At 54.8% G+C, this 23,919-nt stretch overlaps 1 protein-coding gene across 3 annotated transcripts; it reads right to left on the reverse strand.

Annotated features, from left to right (window-relative positions):
- Nucleotides 1-771: 771 nt before the first annotated feature.
- Nucleotides 772-23,188, reverse strand: Myo1c (myosin IC). Of its 3 annotated transcripts, none has more exons than XM_021634553.2 (32): nucleotides 22,967-23,188; nucleotides 16,217-16,372; nucleotides 16,003-16,118; nucleotides 15,318-15,516; nucleotides 15,156-15,236; nucleotides 13,522-13,701; nucleotides 13,341-13,439; nucleotides 13,062-13,175; nucleotides 12,906-12,977; nucleotides 12,472-12,591; nucleotides 12,278-12,360; nucleotides 11,982-12,087; nucleotides 11,795-11,875; nucleotides 11,479-11,570; nucleotides 8,662-8,756; nucleotides 8,539-8,585; nucleotides 8,362-8,442; nucleotides 6,082-6,187; nucleotides 5,869-5,986; nucleotides 5,294-5,407; nucleotides 5,141-5,217; nucleotides 4,784-4,852; nucleotides 4,601-4,685; nucleotides 4,333-4,492; nucleotides 4,026-4,109; nucleotides 3,356-3,449; nucleotides 3,212-3,267; nucleotides 2,931-3,066; nucleotides 2,780-2,850; nucleotides 2,597-2,694; nucleotides 2,399-2,498; nucleotides 772-2,051 (listed from the first exon to the last, which is right to left on the reverse strand). In XM_021634553.2, exons 1-32 carry the CDS (start codon nucleotides 23,039-23,041, stop codon nucleotides 2,025-2,027), a joined length of 3,192 nt encoding a protein of 1,063 aa, XP_021490228.1. In that variant the 5' UTR covers nucleotides 23,042-23,188; the 3' UTR covers nucleotides 772-2,024. The 3 variants fall into 3 exon arrangements, with proteins under 3 accessions (XP_021490228.1, XP_021490387.1, XP_021490308.1); XM_021634712.2 differs by lacking the exon at nucleotides 22,967-23,188 and adding an exon at nucleotides 22,089-22,240; XM_021634633.2 differs by lacking the exon at nucleotides 22,967-23,188 and adding an exon at nucleotides 17,556-17,808.
- Nucleotides 23,189-23,919: the final 731 nt, after the last annotated feature.

Here is a 23,919-nt window from a genome sequence, read left to right on the forward strand (position 1 = left end):
TTCACTCCAGTGAAATCAGCTCAGAGATGGTCTGTTAGGGAAGAAGCGTTTCCTTTCTGCCTCTATCTGGTAGAAGAGAAGCTAGACCTGCTGGCAGTGCTGCCGTCACCAGTGTGTGCGGCTCCCTCAGCAGGGCCCAGAGACTAAGCCCAGGACCACTCCCAGACATGCTCCTTACAATGTCTTTTGAGCACCTAGATCTCCCCAGGACAAAGTGGCCACTGCTGACAAACGCTCCTTTCTGCCCAGCCCCCTCTGGCCTAGGGGCACTCCTCTGAGCTACCTCAGACACCAGCTTCTCCACATAGTGCTGACCCCTCCTCACTGGAGTCTGTCTTGCATTAGCACTGGCCCTTAAGCCCATACTGCCCACACTAGGTCTCCTTGGCACAGGGAGACCTTGGCTGCTAGACCAGATGTTTGTTTGCCCAAAGCCAGAGCCCTGTACCCGGCTGAGCAGCCTTTGGTGGATAGTCCATAGTACATCCACTGGCTCCTGTATTTTGTTTGGTTTTTTTGAGACTGGGCCTCTCTACATAGCCCTGGCTGTCCTGGAACTTGATATGTAGACCAGGATGGCCTAGAACTCAGAAATCCAACCCACCCGCCTCTGCCTCCTGAGCACTGAAATTAAGGCCTGTACTTCCTCACTGAGATTGGTTTCTCTCTATCGCTTCTAAGTAGGGCTCCTTGTCTCCTTTCATCCACAGCACCAAGTTCCAGCCTCCCTTCCAGGGCCCATTTCCCCCAGCACTCACAAGGAGACCGAGCTGGCAAACACATATTGCTTTATTTAGTGTTTCTCTGAATTGCAGAAGTGTCAGCAGAGGGCTGAGAGCCCCAGAGGGCACTGAGCAAACCCAAACCCAAGGCCCTCTGGGTGGAGAGAAGCAGCAGAAAGAGGTGATGCCCCTGCAGCTCCTCCAAGGACAGCCCTGTCCCCATGCTCCCAGGTCACAGAAGTGGCCTGGCCAATAAAGACCCTAGCATCCTTAAATTGGGTCCAAAGTGTGTGTCTGTGTATGAGGAGGTCGTCATCCTAAGGCATAGACCCAGGCAAAAGATCCCCTCCCACCTGGTGGTTCCCAAGGGTGATTGCTGGTCAGAGAGCCCTTGCTGGATGGGCCTCCCCGTCCCTGGGAAAGGCAGTGAGGTGTGCTGAGGGCAGGGCTTCACTGTAGGTTTGCCCCATCTGCTACTAGGCAAGGCTTCCTTGGGGCCTGTGACTCCACAGGCCTGTGATTCCAGGGCCTGGACTAGATGATTGATTTGAAGTCTTCCAAACTCTTAATACTTTCCCCATTCCAGGGCGCCCTCACACTGAACATGTTATAAAAACTTTTTTTTTTTTTTTTTTTTTAATGCTGGGGATGGAGCCCAGGGTCTCACACATGCTTAGCACCAGGTCTACCACTGGGCTCTACCCCAGCCACTAACGGGCATTCTTAAGGCAGGAAGATGGGGTAGGCAAAGCTGGCCTCAGCCCCCAGGTGGAGGTCGGGGGGCGCTGCAAAAGGTGCAGATGGATGGACAGACAGACAAGGTGCCAAGGGAATAAAGAGGAGAGGCTTGGCCAGAAGAGAGCCCCCAGCCCAGCCCACCAGCCTTTTAGCTACCTTCCTTGCCCTGCTTGACTCTGTTTGAGTCAGGGAAAACACATCCAGTGTGTTTCGGGTAGGAAATGGCTTTTTTTAAAAAAATAGTTTCCTATAAAGCATCAAAAAATCTCAGAGAAAACCTCAGTTAAAATTCCCTTCTCTCAGATATTTGGCATCAGCAGAGGGCTGGCCTGGCCTGCTCAGGCCCCTGCTTTTCTATTGCTGTGGCCCGGCCTGGCCCACTCCTGGGGTAGCTCCCTGGGCCCGATCACCTCAAGAGAGGGTGAACAGGAGGCAGGAGTTTGCGGGTGGGCTTTGAGGATGTCCCTGGATCCCTGTCTGGAAGCTTGAGTCTTTGGTAACTGAGAGGGGAGGAGGGAAATAAGCAAAGCATCAGGAGTCAGGAGGAGTCCACCTGTGCCTTCATCACCGAGAGTTCAGCCGTGGGGCCACCTAGTGGGGAGAGGCCCAGTGGTGAGCAGAGGCGCAGCAGGGACTTACCGGCTCAGCTTACACAGTCCTGTCGCAGGTTGGGGAGCTGAGTGGCCTTGGTACAAAGACTGCTCTATTCCCACAGCAATACTGGCTACTCTGGCCAGAGTGACCCTCCCAATGCACACCACTGCTCCCTGCAGTATTTTCCACTGCCCTCATTATTATTACCCTTTTATGGCTATCATAGGGGCCCAAGCAGCCCCTTTCTCTGGCCTTCATGCTCGTGCAACAGGGAAATGGGAATACCGAAGGAGGGCTCTGCCATCATTGGCTCTACCTCAGACCTGTGAGCAGGCCCCACTCACCACAGCCAGATGGCCATTCTTAGCCTTGGTGATGAGAAGCTCTGAGCCAGATGTGAAGTCAATGATGCCATCCCTGCCTGGACCCCCTGCAAACGTGATGCTGGAGGCAAGGAAGCATGTGAAGACGTGTGCACTGGGATGGACCCCTAAGATGGTCCTTTCCCGCCCGTGTGCTCCCTTCATCCCAACATGCCTCACCTGCCCTGGTTGATGTTGATATTGTTCACACGATCAGCACTGAGGGCCGTCTTGGTTAGTGTCTCAATCACGTGATCACTCTGCAACACCACGTCTCCCTGGGGAGCAAGGCGCAAAGAATGAGCCAAGCCTTGTTTAGGGCTAGAAGAACCCCCCGCCCCGCCTCCCAAGCCCCAAAGGTACCTTCTGCTTGTTGTCCTCACGCTGCACATGAAGCACAAACAAGCTGTCGCTCAGGCTACTGACAGAGATTCCTGCGAGGGGAGGGCAGAGGTCAGGGAGCAGCGGTCAGAGAGGGCCCTTCCCGCCCCCGCAGGCCTGGACTCCCGCTCACCAGTCAGGTTGGCATAGTCGATCCTTTGCTTGACTTTGGCATCCTCCACGATGACCACTGCACTGGGTGTGAGCAGCAGCTGCCGAGAGCGAGGCTTGTAGCCCTTGCGGTCATACTTCACCACCGGCACGGCATACTAGAAAACGCAGAACAGTGTGGAGGGCAGGGGAGGAGCTAGGGGGTCCCAGGAGTAGCCCTGCCCACTGCTCAGCCCATGACCCACCTTCTCTAGCCCTTGGGCAGAGAGTCATGTGGGGCTAGAGAGCTGCAGCGGTTCTTACCTGGATGGGCTCGGAGCCCAAGGCCTGAAGCACTCTAGGGCTGATCTCCTCTGTGCCTGCAACCGAGATAGGAAAAAAAGAAGTCAGGGAAGGCCAGAAGGGACTAGGATGGGAGGCCCAAGGGCTGGGACGTGAGGGGCTCACCAAGCCGTGTGCTAATGAAGAGTCTGGGGACGCTCTGAGGGTAATTGTCCTTCTTGCCCTTGAAAATTTCACTAGCCACAGCCTTTTGCTGCAGCTAAAGAGAGAAAAAAAAAATTACAGTGTCAAAGGGCTGGGGACCATCTGGAGGGCAGAGCCAGCAGTGCCCTCACCAGCACTTTAGTGCCTGTCACCAATACTCTCATCAGCTCCTTCCTTCCTTACTCACTGTCCCCAAACAAGGCAGAGAGCTCCTAGTAGTCAGGACAGGTCTGACTTTGGAGATGATTCCCACCAGGCCCTCGAGCCTCCCAAGGTTTGGCTCCAGCTTAAGATTGTGTAGGTGACCACTGCCGTGACAGGTTATCTGAGCCAGGTGGGCCATCACCCAACATCATGTTGTCAAACACAGGGCACAGCAAACCACTGGCACAAATCAGTGAGTGTAAAGCTGGACCAACCAAGGTTCTGGGCAGCTTCTATCAACCAAAGCAAGCTGGCTACAACGTGGGTCCTATTTGTTTCTCTAACCTTACAGCAGCCTCCACTTCCAATGTGAAATCCAGTGAAGGCCTGGCCTTCTTTTGAGGCTACCTGGCGAAACGCCTTCCCGCCAGGCTAGCACACTTCCTACAATGCCTGCTGTGCCCAGGGCCCCGTAGCTCCCCCACACCTGCTGCTTCCACTCAGGGCTGATGCTCCGGCAGTATTTCCACACCATGTTCTTCAGGCACAGCTCTCGTAGCAGCTCTGAGGCCTGTGGGGAGAGAAGGGTCAGGACGCCCTTCCCGTTCGCCCTTCCCACTAAAGATCCCCAACAGGCTCCTCAAGCCAGAAAGTCTTTTGGACTGTTTTCTCTCCAGGGAGCTCATTATCATGGCCAGTCTCCCCTCTGAGGCCTCCCTGGACACATGCTAAGAAGCCCCCTGTGCTAAGTGCTTTGATGGATGTCTCTACTTTAGTATGGCATGCCCACAGACCTCTCTCAAGGCAGGTGGAGGTGTGGGCCAGGAGGTATCCAGAACATTCCGGGGGAGTTGCCGCCTCAAGTTAAGCAAAAATGATGTGCGCACGTGGTCCAGAAAGAAGGCGTTCTCGGGGCAACGGGGTGCATTGCGTAAGATGAAGCCATGGATGAGTCTGGAGGTGGTGGGCCAGGCACAGCTAGGGTGAGAAACCTGACAACAGATCCCCATTCTCCCCACCTTGATTGGTAATGTGGGCCCACCATGGCAACCCAGCACTCACCGACGGATAGTCTGAGCTGCCCACTTCCTCTTGGCTGCCTTCCTCCGGCCCAGTGTGCCACGCCACCATGACTGGATACAGATGGCTGTGGATACCACACGTGGCTGGCCTTTAGCTTCTCACCATGGTGGCCCGGCCCACCCCTAGGCCCTGGCCCCCTGAAAGATCCCCGGGCCCCCACACCTGATTGCTTCACGCGGAGAAATTTCTGCCGCCAATGATAGCCCCTCCAGGCTGCCTGGATCTTGGTGGCTGTGGTTGGGAAAGAAAATTAACTGTCAGAGCTCAGAGCCCTAGTTGAGGGCCTGGCATGACCATGGGTTGAGAGTCAGTAGCATGAGGAACAGCTGAGTAAGGGACTGTGAGCGATGAGTCAGTGTAAGAAGGCAAGTGAGTATGGGATGCTGGCCTTTGATTGGGGGCGGGGGGTGGCAGGAAGAGAGCTGAAGGTGATTGGCAGGTTTCCTGGTAGGAAAGCCCATAGGCAGGGCTTCTGTTCTCCAGGACCCCCATGGGACAGCCAAGCTGAGTCTCTCTCACCTAGGCTCTGCCGTCGGACTTCCAGGGAGTCCTCTGTGGCAAACAGGGTCTTGGGGAATCGGATGAAGATCTTAGTCCTGGAAGGACAACAGTGGTCAGCCTCTGGACAGCCCCTCCCTCATCCTCCAGGTACCAGGAGCAGGCCCCACTCACCTGCCCATTTTGTACTCTTCTGGTTTGTAGCCGAGGTGTCTGACTAGCACAGCCACCCCATCCTGGGGCCTTCCTGCCCACATAGGCCATGTCTCTGGGCACAGTGACTTGTATCTGGGAAAGAAGGGCCCTTCAGCTTTGCTGGGAACTACAGGTGCTCCCACTGACTGATGTATGGTACACACATCTGATGGTCCCCATTTTAGAGATGGGGGACTGAGGTATTCTTGTCTGCCTAAAGCAGAGACGGCATTTGTATTCTGGTTGACTCAGGTCCTGTCCTCTGAATAATTACAGAGCTGCAACATCCCCTGTGTTCTTTTCTCTGGTGGCAGCCTGTCATGGTGCTCCTCCTGTGACCCTCACCAGGGGCTTCAGGAGGGTGGAGCTATGTGTATGCCTTGTATCCTCTTTTCTAAGACTGACATTAAGCCTGTAGCATAAAAAAGGTTTCTGGCCTGGGTCTCAGAGACGCTGAGGCCTCTGAACCCTTCAATCTAAACGGAAGCTATAAATTTCCAGGAGGTTCTCACCCTCCCGCCTCACCCAGTTACTGCTGGGCCGACCCCACCCACCTCTGTAGGAAAGCCTCATATTTTCGTCGATAGGCAAAGCCAGCTCTACGCACACGCAGGTTCTCCATAAGTCCCAGGTACTTCACCTGGTGTCGGATAAGCACCTCATCAAATCGACCTGAGAGAAGGATAAGGAGGACAGTCCTCAGGCTTTCACTGAGAGGCAGTGTCCCCATTCAAGAGGCACAGCTCAGGCCTCACAGCCCAACCTACCAGGCTGTTTGGCATCGTTTGGCTTGATGCAGCGGATATAGGCGGGCTCCTTAGACTTCAGGATTTCCACGAGCTGCAGGAGGCTCATCTTGAACTGGGTGGCCACCTGGTGAGCCAAGGGGGTATAGGAAGTTGGCAGGGGCTGGGCTGAGGCCACAGAAGCCTGCGTGTACCCTTCCTCCCTGCTTCCTCCTATCCCCTCTGCCTCATAACAGAAGGGGCCAGGCTCTTCACCCTACTGCCTTTCAGCCAGTTAAGAGACCTGAGCTTGGAAACCCAGCTTTTCCGCTAAGGTCTCCAGACAACATCACAAATCCCTCCCTCTTCCTGGTGCTGAAGAACAGAGTCAGGGCCTCATGTGCATTAGGGAAACATTCCACCACTGAGATATCACCACATCCCTCCTCATTTTTGAGACAACTGATGAGTTTGAGGAAAAATGCACTGGGAAAGAGATTTGGAAATGACCCTAAAGGGAGACTGTGAGTGTCACTAGGAGACAGCAGGAGAGAAAAGCAGTCCAAGCAAATGAATGGCTAAGCAAAGTTTTGATGCAGGGAGCTACAACGTTGCAAAGATTTAAGGCAGGCAGGGCAGTGTATCAGAGCAGAATTACACTGGAGAGACTAGATTTTATCTTTAGGGAAACAGAAAGCCCATGAGAAATTTGGAGCAAGGGAGTGGCAGTGAGATTTGTATGTTAGATTATTTCTACAGCATTTATGTGCAAGATGGATTGGGAGGGGCTGGTGGGAAGCCAGGAAACCAGGGAAGAGGTTGGCTGGCTCAAAGGAGCGATAACAGGGACCAGCCTGGAACAGTGGTTACAGGGACAGAGGACAGGGAGCTGAGAAGTACTCGGGCAACAGAAGTAGGCATCACCCAGTGTTGGGACAACAGAGCTGGAAAAGTCCCTGGCCTGGGGGACTGGGTGGAAAGTGATCTGTGTCATGAGCCAGGAAGAAAAGAGCAAGGCTGGGGGCTGGCACGAAGGGCCCACCTGGGGCCATCACTGGATACGGAAACCTGAGGCATGCTAGAGAGTGTGGGTAGGGGAGGGTGTGGAGGTGTCCTGGGTTGGGAGACACTGGCTGGGAAGAGAGGGCAGCTCAGGAGAAGGTGGGCCTGACAGGGCCAGGACAGCAGAAGCAGGGTCCTGGGTGGGTACAATGTTGCTGTGGCCCAGCTAGAAGCACTCTGGTCCTCGCTCCCTCCTGAGCTGGAGCTGTGATAACCTCTTCTGGCTCAGCCCAATAGCTGCACCTCTGCCCCTGCTGGCTGAAGGTCTCCTGCATCTGGCACCACTGGCTACGTTTGCTCCTCAGACCCTCCTCCACTCTGTTGTTCTTCTCAACGGTCCAGCTTTCCCGGCCTCTGTGTGTGCTCGTTGCTCTCTTGCTGCCCCAGAGCCCTCCTACAGGCCCATCTGACAAGCACTGACTCATCCCCCTCAAATGCCGCCTCTGCCTCACAGCCTTCCTGGACTCCCACCCTTCACCCCTCAGGCACTTTGCTCCCTCTTCCCAGTTCCCAGAGGACCCATGCACCTGGCTGTGAGGACACCTATTGTTTCAGGTTCCTCAGAGCTGAGCGATGTCTGCTCACTAAGTGGGTGCACACCAGCACCCACATAGGCTGGGGTGCCATGGGACCCAGACAGAGAGAAGCCGGGAGGCACACAACAGTCTACGTTTAGAGAAAGGTGGACACACAGGTTATGCACTTAGAAACAAAGAAGGGGGCTAGAGAGATGGCTCGGTGGTTAAGAGCATTGGCTGCTCTTCCAGATGACCTGCGTTCAATTCCCAGCAACCACATGGCAGCTCCCAACTGTCTCTAATTCCAGGATCCAACACCCTCACACAGACATACTTGCAGGCAAAATAGCAATGTGCATAAAATAAAAATAAATTATAAAAAAAAAGAAACAAGGGCTAGTAAGGTGGCTCATGGGTAAAAACACTTCCTGACAAGCCTGTCAACCGGAGCCTGAGTCCTACGATGGTGTTGGAGAGAATTGATTCTAACAAGTTGTCTCCACTTTAACAAGTGCCCTCCACTCATACCATGGCACATGTACACACACACATATATACACAAATAAATAAATGTGATAAATTGGAAAAAAGAAAAATAGGCAGAGATGGCCCTGAGAGCAGGGGGCTGCAGACACCGGTGGATGGGTGTGCACATGGGTATTAAGCACTCAGACACCGTGCCAGGCAGGTGCTGGTCTGTGCTCAGTCACACACACCCCCTCCACTGTAACAGCCGCCATACCGTCTCTGGCCGCTTCTTGTCGCTGAGCTCATTCCTGTCAAAGCACTGGCTCATGATGGGGTTGGTCGAGCTGCACATGGTCTGTAAGGCAGAAGAGTGGTCAGCAATGAGCAAAGCAAGAGAGGCACACGGAGCTGCGAGTACCCAACCCACTTCAGCCTGCCCTGTCTTTCTCACCTCCTTCAAGTTCCGGAAGAGGAGATCATTGTTTTTATCCAAAAACCCTGGGAGGGGAGAATGGGTGAGTGGTAAGGGCATACCCCATTTGCACCCCAGGAGAGCCAGCCTCGGGGTCCTCACCAGTCACGTTGTAGGTCACCTCTCCAGCATAGTGAAGAAGGCGGAACTCCCCTCGGCCTAGGGATTTCCTGGTCTTCTGGTCAGCAAGCTTGTGCCTGAGGGTGACAAGGACAGGAAACTACAGGATTTCTGACCTGGGGCAAGCCCTGCCTGTTGAAGAGGCTGAAGAGCCATGCAGGAAGGGCCCAGCAGGCCCCCAGGCTGTCCCACAGACTGCACTCCATGTGGCAGACGGCAGGCCCAAGGTGTGCTGCAGAGTTCAAGAAGGCTCAGAACAGTAGGCAAACTTGTCCAGGGACACATAGCACCAAGAGCTAGTCATAGGAACTCTGGCTCAGGCCTCACAGTCACTCCAGACATAGGGCTTCTTTCATTGCCTCTGGCCACTGCCCAGCTGTTCAGAGGGTGGTAAAGCTGTCTTCTCCATTTTCAGAACGGAATTTGTCTCAAGAGATTACTTACATCTTAAACATGCTTGTACCCTTTGGCCCACTTTTTTACTTTTAAAAACTATTCTGAGAAACTAAGCAGAGATACAGGCAAAAATTCAAGGCATAAAGATTACTGTTGCAGCCTTGCTCTCACAACAGAATCCTGGAGGCTGGGCTGCTAGGTAGCTCACCAGTAGGACACTGCCTAACATCCATCTTCACTACCACAAAAGAAAAACAGACAAGCCAGGCAGTGGTGGCACACACCTGTAATCCCAGCACTCAGGAGGCAGAGGCAGGCAGATCTCTGTGAGTTCGAGGCCAGCCTGATCTAGAGTGACTCCAGGACAGCCAGGGCTACCCTCAGGGAGACCCTCAAAAAACCAAAAAGAAAGAAAAGAAAAGAAAGGAAGGAAGGAACGAAGGAAGAAAGGAAGAAAGAAAGAAGGAAAGAGAAAAGAAAGGAAGAAAACAAGAAAAAAGAAAGAAAGAAAGACAGAGAGAGAGAGAGAGAGAGAGAGAGAGAGAGAACGAAAGGAAGGAAGAAAGGAAGAACGTAAGGAAAAAAGTAAGAAAACCCTGAAGAGGCACATTAGGAGCCCTCAAGGCACGGTGAGAGCTGTGGGCCACAGGCCTCGAAAGACATATTTTGAAGAAATTCTTCTGCTTGATGATACAGGAAAAACCTTCAAACATAACTTTATACTGAGTTTTCTACACAATAAGTTCTTGACTTTGGGGAAAAAACATATAGGAAATGCAGGAAGGAAATGCCTGGAATTGCTAACAATGATGACCTCTGGGTAGCAGGGTCACAAGAGTGTTTGCACACATTCCAACCCTCTCTAATGAGCAGTATTATTTTTTATAATCAAAAGCGAATTTTAGGGGGGACAGGGTAGAGAAGGAAGGGGGCTAGAACCAGGATATAAAGTGAATAAATTAATTAATTAATGGAGAAAACAAATAAAAAACATGAAAAAAAGTGAATTTTATTGTTAGGTATGATGGCACATGCCTGTAACCCTAGCACTCAAGAAGCAGAGGAAGATAGGAACAGGAGTTTAAGGCCATCCTTTTCTACATATTGAGTTTGAGGCCAGACTGGGCAACATGAGACCCTGTTTCTAAAACTAGAGGGAGGGTGGTGGTGGGGAAGATGGATCTCTGAGTGTGAGGCGACACACACACAGGGAGACAGAGAGAGAGAGAGAGAGAGATCAGATATGGCACTGTAGGCCTTTAAGCATTCCAAAGACAGACGCAGGATCTCTAAGCTTCAGGTCATACAGGGCTACAGTGATATCTTGTCTCAAAACAAACACTATGTCGTCCCCCCCATCCCTCCAAATGTTTTGCTTGCTTCCTTCTTTCCTTTTTCCTTTTTTTTTAGATAAGAGCTCATATGATGGTAGACCAAGTTAGCTCCAAACTTGCAGCAATCCCTCTGTCTCTACCTCCTGAGTGTAGGAACTATCATGCATACCCAGAAACATTTTTTTTCATGTACTCTTTGCTTTTTTGAGCAGAGTCTCTCTGTGTATCCGTGGCTGGCCTGGAACTCACCGAGACCTGCCTGCCTCTGCTCTGGAGTGCTGGACTAAAGGGGAACACTCCATGCCTGGCCTCCTGTATTGCTAAGCAAACAATGCTCAACACTTTCAAGTCCAAAGCCCCACGACATGGTCCCACACTCTACAATCTAAATAGATAACCTTGACGAAATGAGTGAATGTTTCTAAGTTTTGGTTAGCCAGAACACAAGAAAGTATCCTTACAGTACTGTAGGCTAGGAGACAAGGTGCCCCCCCCATCTGGGCGCCACGCTTCCCCACTTCAGGGGGAGCCCTTTTGTTTTCTGTAGACAGGATCTCACGGAGCCTTGAATTTGCTATGCAACCAAGATGGCTGCGAACTACTGATCCTACCACTTCCATACTGTAAGTCTAGGAGACTCCTTACATAGAAAGTAATTTATAAGCCGGGTAATTACATCCCTGTAATCCCAGCATTCAGGTGGGATATCTGTGAATTCGAGGCCAGCCTAGTCTACAAACTGAGTCCAGGACAGCCAAGGTAACACAGAAAAACCCTGTCTCAAAAAGCAAAACAAACAAAAAAAACAATTCATAAATAAGGAAGCTTACAAAAATAAACAACTTAGCAAGTGCTATTCTCAAAAAAGATTGAGGAGGAAGGTCCAACAGTGGCTTTTTCTAACTGTCCCCGTCATCACTCGGTCTGGTGATTAACTTGTGGCTGGTGGTTTGTTTTGATCCAAAAGGAGCCCTGTGCACGCTGGGCAAGCCCTCTACCACTGAGCTATGCCTCCAGCCTTCCACAGGTTCTGCCAAACTAGCGCCCCTTGCTCCAGCAGCCCACTCACGTCAGGAAGTGGGGGTGGTGCTTGACAGTGTCCTCCAGCTTCTCCAGGAAGGTCAGGTCTGTGGCCTCCCCGGGACGCAGGCACTCTTCATCCTGCGGGGCAGTGCACAGGGGTAGAGGTCTACTGGAAAGGAGGACACCATGTAGGAAGCCACAGGCACGGAGAAAGCCCCGACATGGGGTCTGTAGACTGGGCCAGCACCTCACCGTACCCCGCCCACACTCTGACCCAGTGGACCAGTGGACACACTTGGAGAGAAAGGAGGGGGACTTCCCAGCTGTCTCCCAGTGTGAGGCTAGAAGAGCAAAGGACGCACCAAGATGGCGATGATGCCCTTGAACTTCTCCTCCACCAGATCACAGATGATCTTGTTGTTGAAGTACTGGACAGGTTCCCACTGCACAGAATGAGAAGGGCATCAATTACTCGGTTCCATACCCACTCCCGGGAGGCCCAGCACCTAGCTTCCCATGACGCACAGTGTACTCCAGGCATTCACGTACCGCGATACCCTCTGCCTCGTACTCCTCCTGCTCAGACTTGAGAGTCAGCTCAATGAAGAGCTGCTGCAGCTTCTCGTTGCAGTAGTTGATGCAGAACTGCTCAAAGCTGAGGGGCAGTGGAAGAACCCGCAGTCGTGCCAGGGACAGGGAAAAGACAGGATGAGGCACAAGCAGCAGGGCTAAGAGATGCAAAGCAGGATCACGGCTGGGAATGAGCGGCAGGGGACACAAGAGAGGGGCAGAATGCGGCAGACGTGAGCAGACAGACTAGCAAGGGTAAAGGTGCAGGGTCTCACCTGTTATGCTGAAACACTTCAAAGCCGTAAATGTCCAGGAGCCCAAGAACTGTGGTGCTTCGCCAGCTGGGGCTCTCAGCATCCTAGGACCAGAGAGTCAGCAGACAGCATGGGTCCCCAGTGTCTGCCCCAGCTCCGGGCCCGCTGCCCACCCTCCCCGCCTTCCTTGGAGGCAGCATGGACTGAGTGCTCACCTTGGAGGCCAGTGACCTGTTGATCTTTCTGACCAGCCAGGTGAACGTGCGACTGTACACAGCCTTGGCAAGAGCATCCCTCGCGTACGCAGCCTGTTCAAGGTTCAAGGGGCTCAGGAGCTGCCACAGAGGAAAAGAGCAGATGAATGCCACGGACACCCTCCTGTCCTACCTCCCCTCAGACTGAGGCATCAGACAAGGACGTTCTCACTCCCCGGCCTTCTAGCGTCATTGAGCTGGGAGATGGTGGTGACAAGGAGGCTGGCATAGGGGTCTCACTCTTGGTGGAGGGAGCCTTGGCCACCATACCTCTCTGAGCCACCTGCCTTATGCCCCCAGCACTACTGAAGACCTGGAGTAGACAAGCGGAGAGGAGTGACAGGACGGGGCTCCCTAGGACTGCCCAAACCTCCTGTTCCTGCAGCCAACCTCACCTCTTCCCCTTTGGCGATGATCTTCCTGTGCGTCAGCGCCTCCCTCAGCGTCGTGCCATCAACACCAAGGAGCTGTCAAGGTGGGGTGTGCACAGTGAGGGGTGGGTTCCTTTCGTCTCGGCTGCCTCTTTCCCTGCCTCTGCCTGTCACACTCACCCTGGTCAGATACTTGAGCTGGTTCTCAGTAGTAACCTGGGCATTGCTCTCCTCATCGGCAGCAAAGTGGATGTTGCCCAAATGTAGGACACTGGCCACGATGCTTAGTAAGTCCTGAGGGGGCAGCAGGAGGCAAGTGGTGGTTACGGGGTTGGGGAGGTCAGGACAACTAGATCCTCAGATGGGGCAGGGGATGGTTGGTAAGGCACTCAGAAACAGAGGGGGCCTGAAGCAGAAATGGGTGGGCTGTGAGGGCAGGAGGGTCTACAGAGGCCTAACCTCTACTTCCTCCTCGGTGAAGTCAATGACCGACAGTGCCTTCCTGACGACCTTCCAGTCACTCTTGTCATTGATGGAGGAGACTTTGGCACACTGGCCCTGGAGAAAGAGCATAGCTGGGCTGCCAGCACTGGCACTGTGCCCCCTGGGTGGCACCAACTCTGCCTGCCAAACCGCTCACCTTCACCAGGTACAAGTAGCTCTGGGGGTTCCGTTCCAAGCCTAGACGACGAAGCGTCTCCTCCTCCCCGCCCTCCAGCAGCTGGTAGAAGACGTGGAAGTTCCGCTCGCCATGGTTCTGGTGTACCACCCGTGACTTCTCCAGGAGGTAACTGAGGATGTGGCCTCCCACAGGGGCACCCTGTGGCAGAGTGGGGAACAGCGCTGGTGAGCTGGACCAGGAGAAAGAACCCATCTTCTTCTTTCTCTCCTGTAGGAGATCTGGGCTCCAATTCTAGCCCTGCCTCAGTTAATAACTAAGTGGACTCAGCACCCACTCTGGTCTCAGTTTCTTCATCTAAGAAATGGAGACATAGCTCAGTGGCTAGGTGACCTGATCTCACCTCTGTGGGCACACAAATGTGGTACACACCCAGACACACTCACACACACACTTTTAAAAAAAGAAAAGAGAGAAAAGAGAAAGAGCTACTTCTGGAGTCATACCGAATGCCTGCCAGGCACTGCAAACGGAACAAGCCTGATGCTGCATTCTAACCTTTCCCTCTTACACTAATGTCTGCTGGTTTTCTCCCACCCTGGTCAATGACAACGCTGTCCTACAGGTTATTCAAGAGAAGTTTGTTTGTGGTCCTCATGGAAGCCTTTTTCCCCTATCTACTTCCTATATGCAAACAAACCACAGATCCCGCTGCCTTAAGAACATCCAGAATCCAACCTCTGCTCACCATCTCTGTGTCCACCATCCTGATCTGAGACACTGTCATCTGTCACCTACATTATTACATCACCCTCCTAACCGGTTTCCCTGCTTGGCTGGGTTCCTCTATCAACTACTCCCAACAAAAGCTAGAATGACCTTTTCAGTGGGAAAGTTGCATCATGACACACTACTGTTCAAACCCTCTGATAATTCCTTTTCACTTAGCTTAAAAAAAATTCTTGCTGGGCTTTGAGTATAACTCTCAGTGTGGCCTGTGTTCTTAACATGACTTGTGATTCTTGGTTAATTCCCACAGCAAGACAAAAATAAAAATAAAACTCTTTGCAAAGACCTAGAAGGCCCTGAAGCGTCTGGCTCCCCACTCCTGTTTTCACGGTACCTTGCTTCGTCCTCCAGCTTCTGGCTTCGCTATAGTCTTTAAACACACTAAGTGCTCTTGAGGCCTTGGTCCTCATACCTGCCTGGCCTTATTCCCCCAAGCATCCGCTATGCTTGCTCCCCAGGGCACCACGCTATGACTGAAATGCTACCTCAGAATGAGGCCTTTCCCACCTGCTTTGAAACTGCAGCTGCAGCTGCGGTGGTACGCCCTGTAATCCCAGAGACCCAGGGAGATGAGGCGGGGCAATTAGGGTTTAGGGCAGTACAGACTACAGATTGAGACTATCTCATTAAAAGAAAGAAAGAAAAAAAAGAAACTACAGCAGCTCCCAGAGTTATACCTTATTTTCTGCTAAGGCCTGAGTTATTAAGCTTCTGTTTATCACCCATCACTCCAGGAGGATGTTAGATTTCACTGCTCTAGAAGCAGCGCCAGGAAGCGGGCCTGGCATACAGTCCGTCCTCCACAAAACCTGAACCCGCTGAACAGCAAACCCACCCCTCCTTATGCTTCAATACACCGCAGCTACCTTAAAGTCAAACTGCACATCCATGTACTTCCCAAACCGGCTGGAGTTGTCGTTGCGGAGAGTCTTGGCATTTCCAAAGGCCTAGGAGTGGATGGGGATGTGAGCGAAGCCTGGCATCTTCTCCGCGCCCTCCCCTCTCCTCTGCGGCTGCGGTCCCCTCACCTCCAGCACGGGGTTGCTCTGCAGCAGCCGGTCCCGCACCGCCCCACCCCGCTCAGGGGCCGGGCAGGTCTCGGCATAGAACTGCAGCAGTCTCTTGGTGGCCTCTGTCTTGCCTGCCCCACTCTCTCCGGAAATCATCACCGCCTGGTCCCGACGCTCAGTGCGCAGTGCCCGGTACACAGTGTCAGCCACTGCAAACCTAGGGCAGAGGTTTGTCAGGGAGTTCACGGGTGGGGAAGCCCAACCCATATGTGATTGGACCACTCTTGTAAAATGTGGGGGTTACAACCTAGAAGACGGAGAAGGGGGATGAGGAGTAGGAACCCCTCACAGGGTAGACCCCCACACCTGAGGATGGGAGTCTGAAAGGATCACTCCAGGTGTGGCCCCAGCCAGGTGGAAGCTGGGCAGGGGTCCTCACAGGTGGGCCACATTAAGATAGTTAAAGGAATCCATCACAAGTGGGAACCGAGCTTAGGAGCAGAGGGTCCTGGTGGACAGAATTCAGAGACTCGGCTAATAAAAACTGAGGTAACTTTAGAGTGAGTAATCATGGGATTCCTCACAGTTGTGAACAGTGAGTCACCCAAGGCAGGGGACAGGAATCATTTCAGAGTGGGGGCTGGGTGGGGTCATCGTGCCTGGCGATAGAGGTCACTCCTGGAAAAGTAAGGGAGTCACTCACAGATGAGGTGGCACTTCATAGAAGCTGACGCCACGGTAGCGCTCCATATGCTGCCGGCTGTAGATCTGCAGGTCTCGGTAGGGGTTGACGGAGACCAGCACAGGGCCAATGTAGGTCTGGGGGCGGAGGACGACAGTCAGAAGCTTTTCCTGAGGGCTCCTGGTGCTCCCTTCACCCCAGGCCTGTGGCCCCAGCACCCACTCATGGTTCTCACATAAATGAGGTTCTCCCGGAATCTCCGCCGGAGGTTCTCAATAAAGGCAGCCTCACTGGTGAAGTTCTCCAGCAGGACAAAGTCCTGCACCCCAACCCGGTCTCTGGCAGTCAAGGCGCTCTCCATGGTCACACGCACCCCGTCGCTGCCCAGGGCCTGCGGGGAGCCACACAGTCAGTCTGCCAGTTAAAGCAAGACCTTTACCTCCTGCCCCGCCTGCAGGATGTAGAAGGCATGGACACTCGGACACAGGCTTCAGAACATGTTTGGGACATATGGCTGGGTCACGAGATGTTGAGTGCTGAGAAGAGGTCGCAAGAGAACATGGACCATGCGCAAAGCCCACAGGAGCAGCGACCCAGACACTGAACAAGAGCTTGGAATCCAGAGGGTGTAGTTCTGAGTGGAGAAGGAGCTGCTAGGAACTGCAGAAAGAATGCTATGTTGACCTTGGACGAACCTCCTCCTTACTCCTCAGGGAAGAGGAGGGAGTTAGTTCAGGTGACCTCAAATCCCTCAGCTATGTGTTACAGGTGTTTGGAGGACAAATGGTTCAGAGGGAATTCTGCAGACAAGGAGGGGCCATTTCTCCTGCCCCCCCCAATCCCTAGGAGTAGAGTTGTTCAGAGATCAAGCAAGAGCTCACCTCCCAAGAGAGGGTTTCTCTATGAGCTACCATCCCAGCTGGACTAGACACCCACCCAAGATGGGGTGGCCTGCCCTCCCTCAGCTGAAGCCACTCCCTCCACTCCAGCTGCTAGGCTCCCCAACAGTTCCTCAGGAGGTGGGGGTTCTACCAGGGAAAACCCAGCTGCCACCCGAGGGTGGGGCAGGGCCAGGCTTAGCCAGACCCTCATGCCAAGTCCAGGGCAGAGCTTTCCCTTCAAAGAGGGCCTGCAGGATCCAGCAAGCGCCAGGGGTCAAGGAAGAGGGAGGTATTGGGAGCTGCTGTAAATCCCAGAGAAGGCACCAAGTCTCCCTTGACCCTAGTTGTCCAGGAGTTCTCTGTTCCTCGTCACCCATACGCGCCTGGGGCCTGCCTTCCTCAGACCTGCCCGCCACTGACCCACCCAGCCCGAAGCTGCTGTCAAACACCGCCGCAGCCATCGCCCCCTGGTCCTCGGGTGAAGGGGGTCTCAGCAGTCACCAGGGGCGACCTGGCAGGGCCCTGGGTCCGAGCGTTCTGCAGCCCTCTCCGCCCCGGCCTCCTGTCGTTGCAACTTTCAGGGACGTTTCCCACCGAAATTCCTGGGCCGCGCCCGTCTCACGGCCCGCCCAGGAGGCACCGCGGACCACCCAGCGACACCCCGCTCCCCAACCCGCCCGCACCCCTGCTCACCGACGCCCGGTAGCGCATCCTGCCCGACCCGGCGACCCGCTCGCTGCCCGCGCTCCCGGTCGGGGCTCGGCCGCGGCGTCAGCGAGGGAGGGGCCGGCCCGCCCCCCGCACCGCCCCTTGCAGGCCCCCGGCTTCGGGCGCTCGGAGCCTCGACCCCGGGTCCCTCTGCAGCCTGCCTGGCCCCGGCGGGTGGGAGGGGGCCGCGGGACCCCAGACGGGGCGCGCGAGGGGCGGGGCCTCCGGCGCGCCGCGGGCTCCGCCTGAGTCAGGTTTTCCAGGAGGAACGTCGTTAGTTCCAGGGTGGGGCCCGGAACCCGCGCGGCCGCCGCGTCTACACGGCCCCGGAACTCACTTCCGGGCTCGTGTCTACAACACGGGGCCGGACTCCACGCGTGAGAGCAGGCTGAAGCTCGTGGGTCACGGAGGAAGCAGGATTTCCCTCCCTACCCCCAACCTCGAGTCCCGGGAAAGTTAAAAATAGAACGAAATGTCCAAATACGGCCGGCGCGCCTGGACAGGCGGAGCCTCTCTACGGGAACTGTCCACCCCCATACACGCTCCGGGAGGACCGGCTCCATTTTTCAAATCCCTAGAAAAGAAAATGTTCGAAACAGGGTCTCATTACAGCCCAAGCCGGCCCAGAACTCAACATCCTCCTGCCTCAGCCTCCTGAGTGCTGAGATTACAAACCTGTGCCAAGGGTGTCCCGGGGAGAAAACTCTCTTGAAAGACCTCTTCCCCAGCAGAGAAAACAAGTCTTGGGGCAGGGTGCCCTCTGCGCAGCGTGGCCCCCTTATACTCCACCCTGAACATCCCTCTCTGGATGCAGTGCCCGAGGGCTCCTCTCCTCTCCCCCTTTCTCTCTGGTCCCTCTGAAGGCCAGAGGTGTGTGTGTGTGTGTGTGTGTGTGTGTGTGTGTGTGGTACGGGGTGAACTCTGCCTCAGTTGCCACCGCTTGGGGCAAGCATATCAATGTCTATAGCAAAAAAAAAAAAAAAAAAAAAAAAGCAAAAGAAGCCTGGCTTTTATATTATTTTCATTTTTTTAGTTAAGTCCCTTAACTTAAAAGGCAGGCTGTACCGGGTCACGCCTGGAATCCCAGCACTCAGGGAGGCAGAGGCAGTTGGCTCTCTGTGAGTTCGAGGCCAGCCTGGTCTACAAAGTCTAGGACAGAATTGCTGGGTTACCTGAAATGCACTACCGCATCGCCCAAGGCCTCAACACACAGCAAGCCCTCTTACTCTTCCCCCTACCACATTCATTCTATATACACATGCTTGGGGCAGAGTCCACTCTTCTTGTCTAGTGGGGAAGGCCGACCCCCACCCCGCCCCAGGCACCCCTATCTGCCACTTGCAAAGGGTTCTCAAGTGCCTTATCTGTTTCTCGCCACCCTTTGTAAAGGACCTGAAGCATAGACCGAGGATGCACACTTGGTCTAAGGAGGAAAGGCGAGTAAGGACCCAAAGCACGGAGGCGCCCCACCCGTCAGACCCGGACTCCCTGGGGAGGAGGCGAGCCGGTGACAGGTGCTGGCTGCGGCCTCGAGGGGAAGGATGGTTCATTACTTCGTGAACAACAGCCTGAGCCACATCCCCGGGGTGGGGGGTGGCATGAGGCGCCAGCTGGGGAATGAAGCCCTTTGGAGCCGGCTAGGGGAATGGGTGCCACAGGTGGAAGATGGGTGAAAAACAGGACAAGGGGAGCGCCCTTTACGAAGCCCCCAGTTTCAAAAGCATGGTCAGGACCCGGGCCTGTAATCCCAGCACTCTGGGAGGCAGAGGCAGGCAGATCTTTGTGAGTTCGAGTCCAGGACAGCCAAGGCTACACCAAGAAACCCTGTCTCAAAAAACAAACAAAAAAAAAAAAAAGGAAAAAAGCATGGAAAGGATTCTTTAGCCCACCCCAGTACATTAGAAGACATGGGGCACTCCCCAGTGGGAGCTGGGCTCGCTCCCCTCCCACTACCGCGGCCACAGTGCGCTGCAGTTCAGGCTAGTGAAGTCCGGGTGAGAGGGTCGGGCTGGAAGGGGAGGGACTTGCAGGCCGCAGTGCCCGCCCCGCCCCACCGCGTCAAGCGGCTGGAATGAGGGGAATCCGCGTGCGGAGGGGTCCGGCGGGCTTCACCCTTCCCGAGCAGCGAAGCAGCATTCCTGGGATGCCCTCTGGCGCCCCCGCAGCCACCGCCCCGCATCCCAAGGAGGGTGCGTCGCCGCCCTGCGGGCCTGAAGCCAGCCGGGCCCGGGCAACCTCTGCTCCACCTCTCTGGACAGAAGCGTGAATCCAGAGAGGGGAAGTGAAGTGGGGAGCCGAGGGTGTGAGGGACACCGCCGTGGCAGGCGCTTCCTGCGCTCTTAGCTTTGTCACTCCTGTCAGTGCCTGGCGACACACCATGAGTTCTGTGCTGTTATTCTATTTCAGAAGGGGGAACTGAGAGTAGGTAAAGGTGCTGTCTTGTTCAATATTTCTAGACTTGTATGAGGAATGGGACTGGAACCCAGGACCCCTAATACTACGGTAGCGCTGCCCTGATCCCTCCCAACAGTTAACAAGACTGCGATGAGAGTTTTCCTCAGTGACCTAGAACAGGAACCTGTGTCATGTGACTAGCTTTAGGGGTGGCAACCGGGGAACAAGTGAGGGCCATGGTTGGCTGCAGGCTGGAGAACAGCTTAAGCCAGTGAGTGGCCCAAGACCTTTTTCCTAAAAGCACCTCTGGGCTTCCTCCCATCTGGGCAGAACCACAGGGAACCACAAGGAACGGGGCTGACAGCAGGCCTGGGTGATCCAGTGCCCCAGTGTTTCTCATCCTGATCTCTGGGGAGTGAGGGGCTGTGGGCAGTCCCCAGTGCTCTCCAAACCCCCGGGGTCGGAAGAAATGCTCTAATAAGCCTAAGCTGATTCCCACTGAGGCAGACATGGCCTCTCCCAGCAGGGAAAACGCAGCCTCAGCCTTCCTAGTGGCTGAGCGCTGGGCACAAGGCAGACACTCTTGTTTTGCTTCACTGTGTAACCCAGGCTGACCCGGGACTCAACAGCCTCAGCCTCAGCCACCCTAGATTACAAAAGCACACTACCATGCCTGGCTTAATTCACATTATCAAATTCATTTTAGGTGTGGGCCCAGGGTGGCCCAGCAGGGGCTTAGAGGCTTTCAGGGAACTGTGAGGTAGAATGAGGAGCCGGGAGCAAGGAGAGGGGGCTTTACTCACAGGGCCTAAGTAAGGACTCCTGACCTGCCAGGGATCTTTACCTGTGAGTCCATCAAAAATAAACAGAGCACCTTGGTCCTACCAGAGTTTTCACATTCAGTACCCTTCCTAAGAAAGGGGGCAGCATCTCCAGCTGGTAATCATGACCCAGCATCCAAGGGCTGTCCTCCTCCCCTTACACCAACCAGTCACCACCGCCTAAAACCTCATTCCTGCTGATCCATCCTGCTCATGCCTTCTTCTAACGGTTCTCTCTGTCTTCCCCCAGCCAACCCGTCTTCCCATATTGGCCTGTGGCATTTACCCTTGCAACCTGACAGTTAATGGAGAGGAGGCCCATGGAGCAGAGCTCCCCGGGTGCGAAGCCTGCCTTCACACTCACTGCTCGTCAAGCCCTTTCCGATGGACTCGGTGGCTGCACCGCTCCTGAATTAATCTGTGACTGCACAGGCAGTCCTCTCCTCTCCACTCCCTTCCTTCTCCACACTCCCCACACCACCACACACAACCAGGAGGTGCTGGTTGTTCCCCTGCTGCCAACCACCAACTGCGGTTGCATGTGTCTGTGGCTTTACACCTGCAGCTTCCTTGGCCCAGCTCACTCTCTCTGCCTCCCCGCCTCACTTAGTCATCCCCGAAGAATCAGCTCAGAAAACACCTTCTCCACAGCTCCTTCCTAATTTCCCCTAATACACAGCCTCCTACTCACCGGGTCAGGTACTAATCGTGTGTTTCCCTGTCTGACTCTGCTAGGAGACTGCTCTGCTCTGAGGCAAGCGCTCAAGCTAGGCATTCCTTGGAGATTCAATAACACTGGTGGGCGCCTGCATGCATGAATGACTCTCCGAGACCAGCAGTGTGAGCAAGAGGCTGGCGCATGCTGCAATTGAACAAAACAGTGGGCCAGCCATTCATTCTCCCATTCATCTCTGAGCCCCGCACCCGCCGCATTTCCACAAATGGTTCGCAGGGATCGCAGGCGCGCCTGGGCTCCGGGGGTGAAGAACGGGAAGGGGCGGGGCTCGACCAGTTTCTCCGGAACCCAGAACAGGGAGAACTGCGGGAGTGGCTCGAAGTGAGCACGGGGTGCTTGGGTCCCGTGCCTTACCCGCGTGCGTCCCCAAGAGACTGAGCCCCGGTGCCTCCGGGTCCAGGGACCCAGCGCCAGTCGGGTTGGGCGAATCCTGTCTCGGCAACACCCAGACTAAGACAGCACTACCTCGGCTCCGGCAGCGGAAGGCGCGCAGCCGCCTGCCCCTTCCTCCAGCCAACGGAGGCCACCCAGGACACTATGGCCGCGTTCCCTCCCGCGCGTACCCACCGGCTTGGTTCTTCGGGTGTTCAGGCGGGGGTTGGGCTGGATGGCGTAGCCACCTCTTCGGGAGTCCGCGGCCCCGGTGCGCTCTCCCCGCCCAGGGCCCGCTAGGGGCCGGGCCGCCGCCTATCGTCATCCCCCGCAAGGCCCAGACTCAGGCGCGCGCGCGCCCTTGGTCCCCGCCCCGTGCTGGTGGCCCTCCCCAGGGCTCGGGCCAGCGCCCGCCAAGGCTTGGTGCTGCATTTCTCTACCAACTCGGAGGGCCACACGCGTCACTGTTACACTCGGGCGCGCTCCCACACATATTCCTCCAGTAGAAGACACGACTCACGGTGTAGTGCTCAGTGGATGAGAACACCAGACTCGGATCTCCTTCCCTAAGCAAACCAGACCCTCACTAAGCTGCCTTGCGTACTAGGCCAGAGCCCCTCACCCCACCCCCCGTTTCTGATTTTCTCTCTGCCTGGACCCCCTTTCTCATTCCATGCTCCTTGAGTTAGGCAATCCCACCCAATTCTGCCCGCCTGGTGGGGAAAGGGAAGGCATGAATTGCAATGTGCGCCTTCAACTTTTACATGTACCAGTCTTTTGGCAGAGCACTGTCTTCTTGATATGCCCAGTTTCCAGCTAAGCCCATTTAGGCTGAGGGAGCTGTGGGAGGAATTAAAATCCAAACCTCCGATTTGAAAAAAAATTCCTTCTAGTAGCCCACGATCACTTACTCCCCTTTTCCCACTTAGTCCTTGTCTTAATAGTTTCCGTCCCCTTCAAAGATCAGAACTGCGCCTCTCTTTGCAAACGGAATGTAATATACTGGAGGCCGCGTACCTCGGGGAGACCCTACCCCCGTTCCTCCCTGCCCACACGGTATCATCCCAGCTTACAAGTTTGCATGGCCTGTGGGGGTGGACCACGCGGATGATCTCCCCCGTTGGTATCAGTTCTACTTGTAGAGCCATTGTGCTGTGTGAAGAGCCAGCCTGCGGAACGCAAAAACTGCCCAGCGGCCCACTGGCGCTAGCGGCTCCACCGCCTTTCTCACACTGGGATGGCCAGTTGGTTCTGCTTCAACTCCAGCCCCAGGGGATGTGGCTGGTCCAGCTTCTCAGGACACAGCTGGAGCAGTCCAGGTCTGATTGGGACGTCTCTTGGCCAGAGGGTTGGGGCAGGAAGAGGAGGGGCTGAAGGATGGAGGAAATGCCTGTTGTCTCAGGTAACCAGAGGAGCTGGTGCATCCACCCAGGAGGGACCCTGGGCTCCAAGTCAAAGGTTAGGAGACAACTCCTACCCCCTCCCAGCAATTCCTAGGCAGGGCCTCTCAGGCAGCCCTCCTTCAAATCAGCTAGAGAGCCAAATAATCATTCCCCTAACCGGAGGGCCCATCTTTCCACAAACCAAGGCAGCATTGCCCCTCTGGCCCCTGAAACCTTACCCCATCCTTTCTTTTTCTTTAAAGTGTGTGACAATGCTGTCCCAGATAGTTTTGAACTTCTGCACTGACATGATCCTCCTGCTCATCTGAGTACTGGGAGGGAGGACAGGCACATGTCCACCGCTTGACCAAACCTTGCTTTAGAGGCCAGAGCTGGTCATGCTTGGCAGAAGGGGTTGTTAGGAACAGCAAGAGGACTCTGTCCTATCCACTTTTGGAGCCTTAAGGTAAGTTCCTGGGTTCCTTGGGTGTGTGAATCCCCCCTCCCCCCAGTGTTCCTGTTTTTCTGTCTTCATTGTTGTTAAATCACAGCTGACATTTTCCTGGCCTGGAACTGAGCTCTGGGTCCCCAGCCATTCCTTATAGGAAATGAGAATGGGGAAGTCGGGGGGAAACAGACTTTTC

This window comes from Meriones unguiculatus, chromosome 7 (assembly GCF_030254825.1).
Source record: "Meriones unguiculatus strain TT.TT164.6M chromosome 7, Bangor_MerUng_6.1, whole genome shotgun sequence".
In the NCBI taxonomy this organism is placed as follows: domain Eukaryota; kingdom Metazoa; phylum Chordata; class Mammalia; order Rodentia; family Muridae; genus Meriones; species Meriones unguiculatus.

Excerpts from the sequence above, each read along its gene's own strand:
- Myo1c (XM_021634553.2), bottom strand. The coding sequence starts at position 23,041 with ATGGCTCTACAAGTAGAACTGATACCAACGGGGGAGATCATCCGCGTG. Across the intron at positions 8,757-11,478 it reads CACCACCCCCACTTCCTGAC|GCACAAGCTTGCTGACCAGA; the intron begins GTGAGTGGGCTG and ends TGTCACCCTCAG. Across the intron at positions 4,493-4,600 it reads GCAGCTCAGACTATCCGTCG|ACTCATCCATGGCTTCATCT; the intron begins GTGAGTGCTGGG and ends CACCACCTCCAG.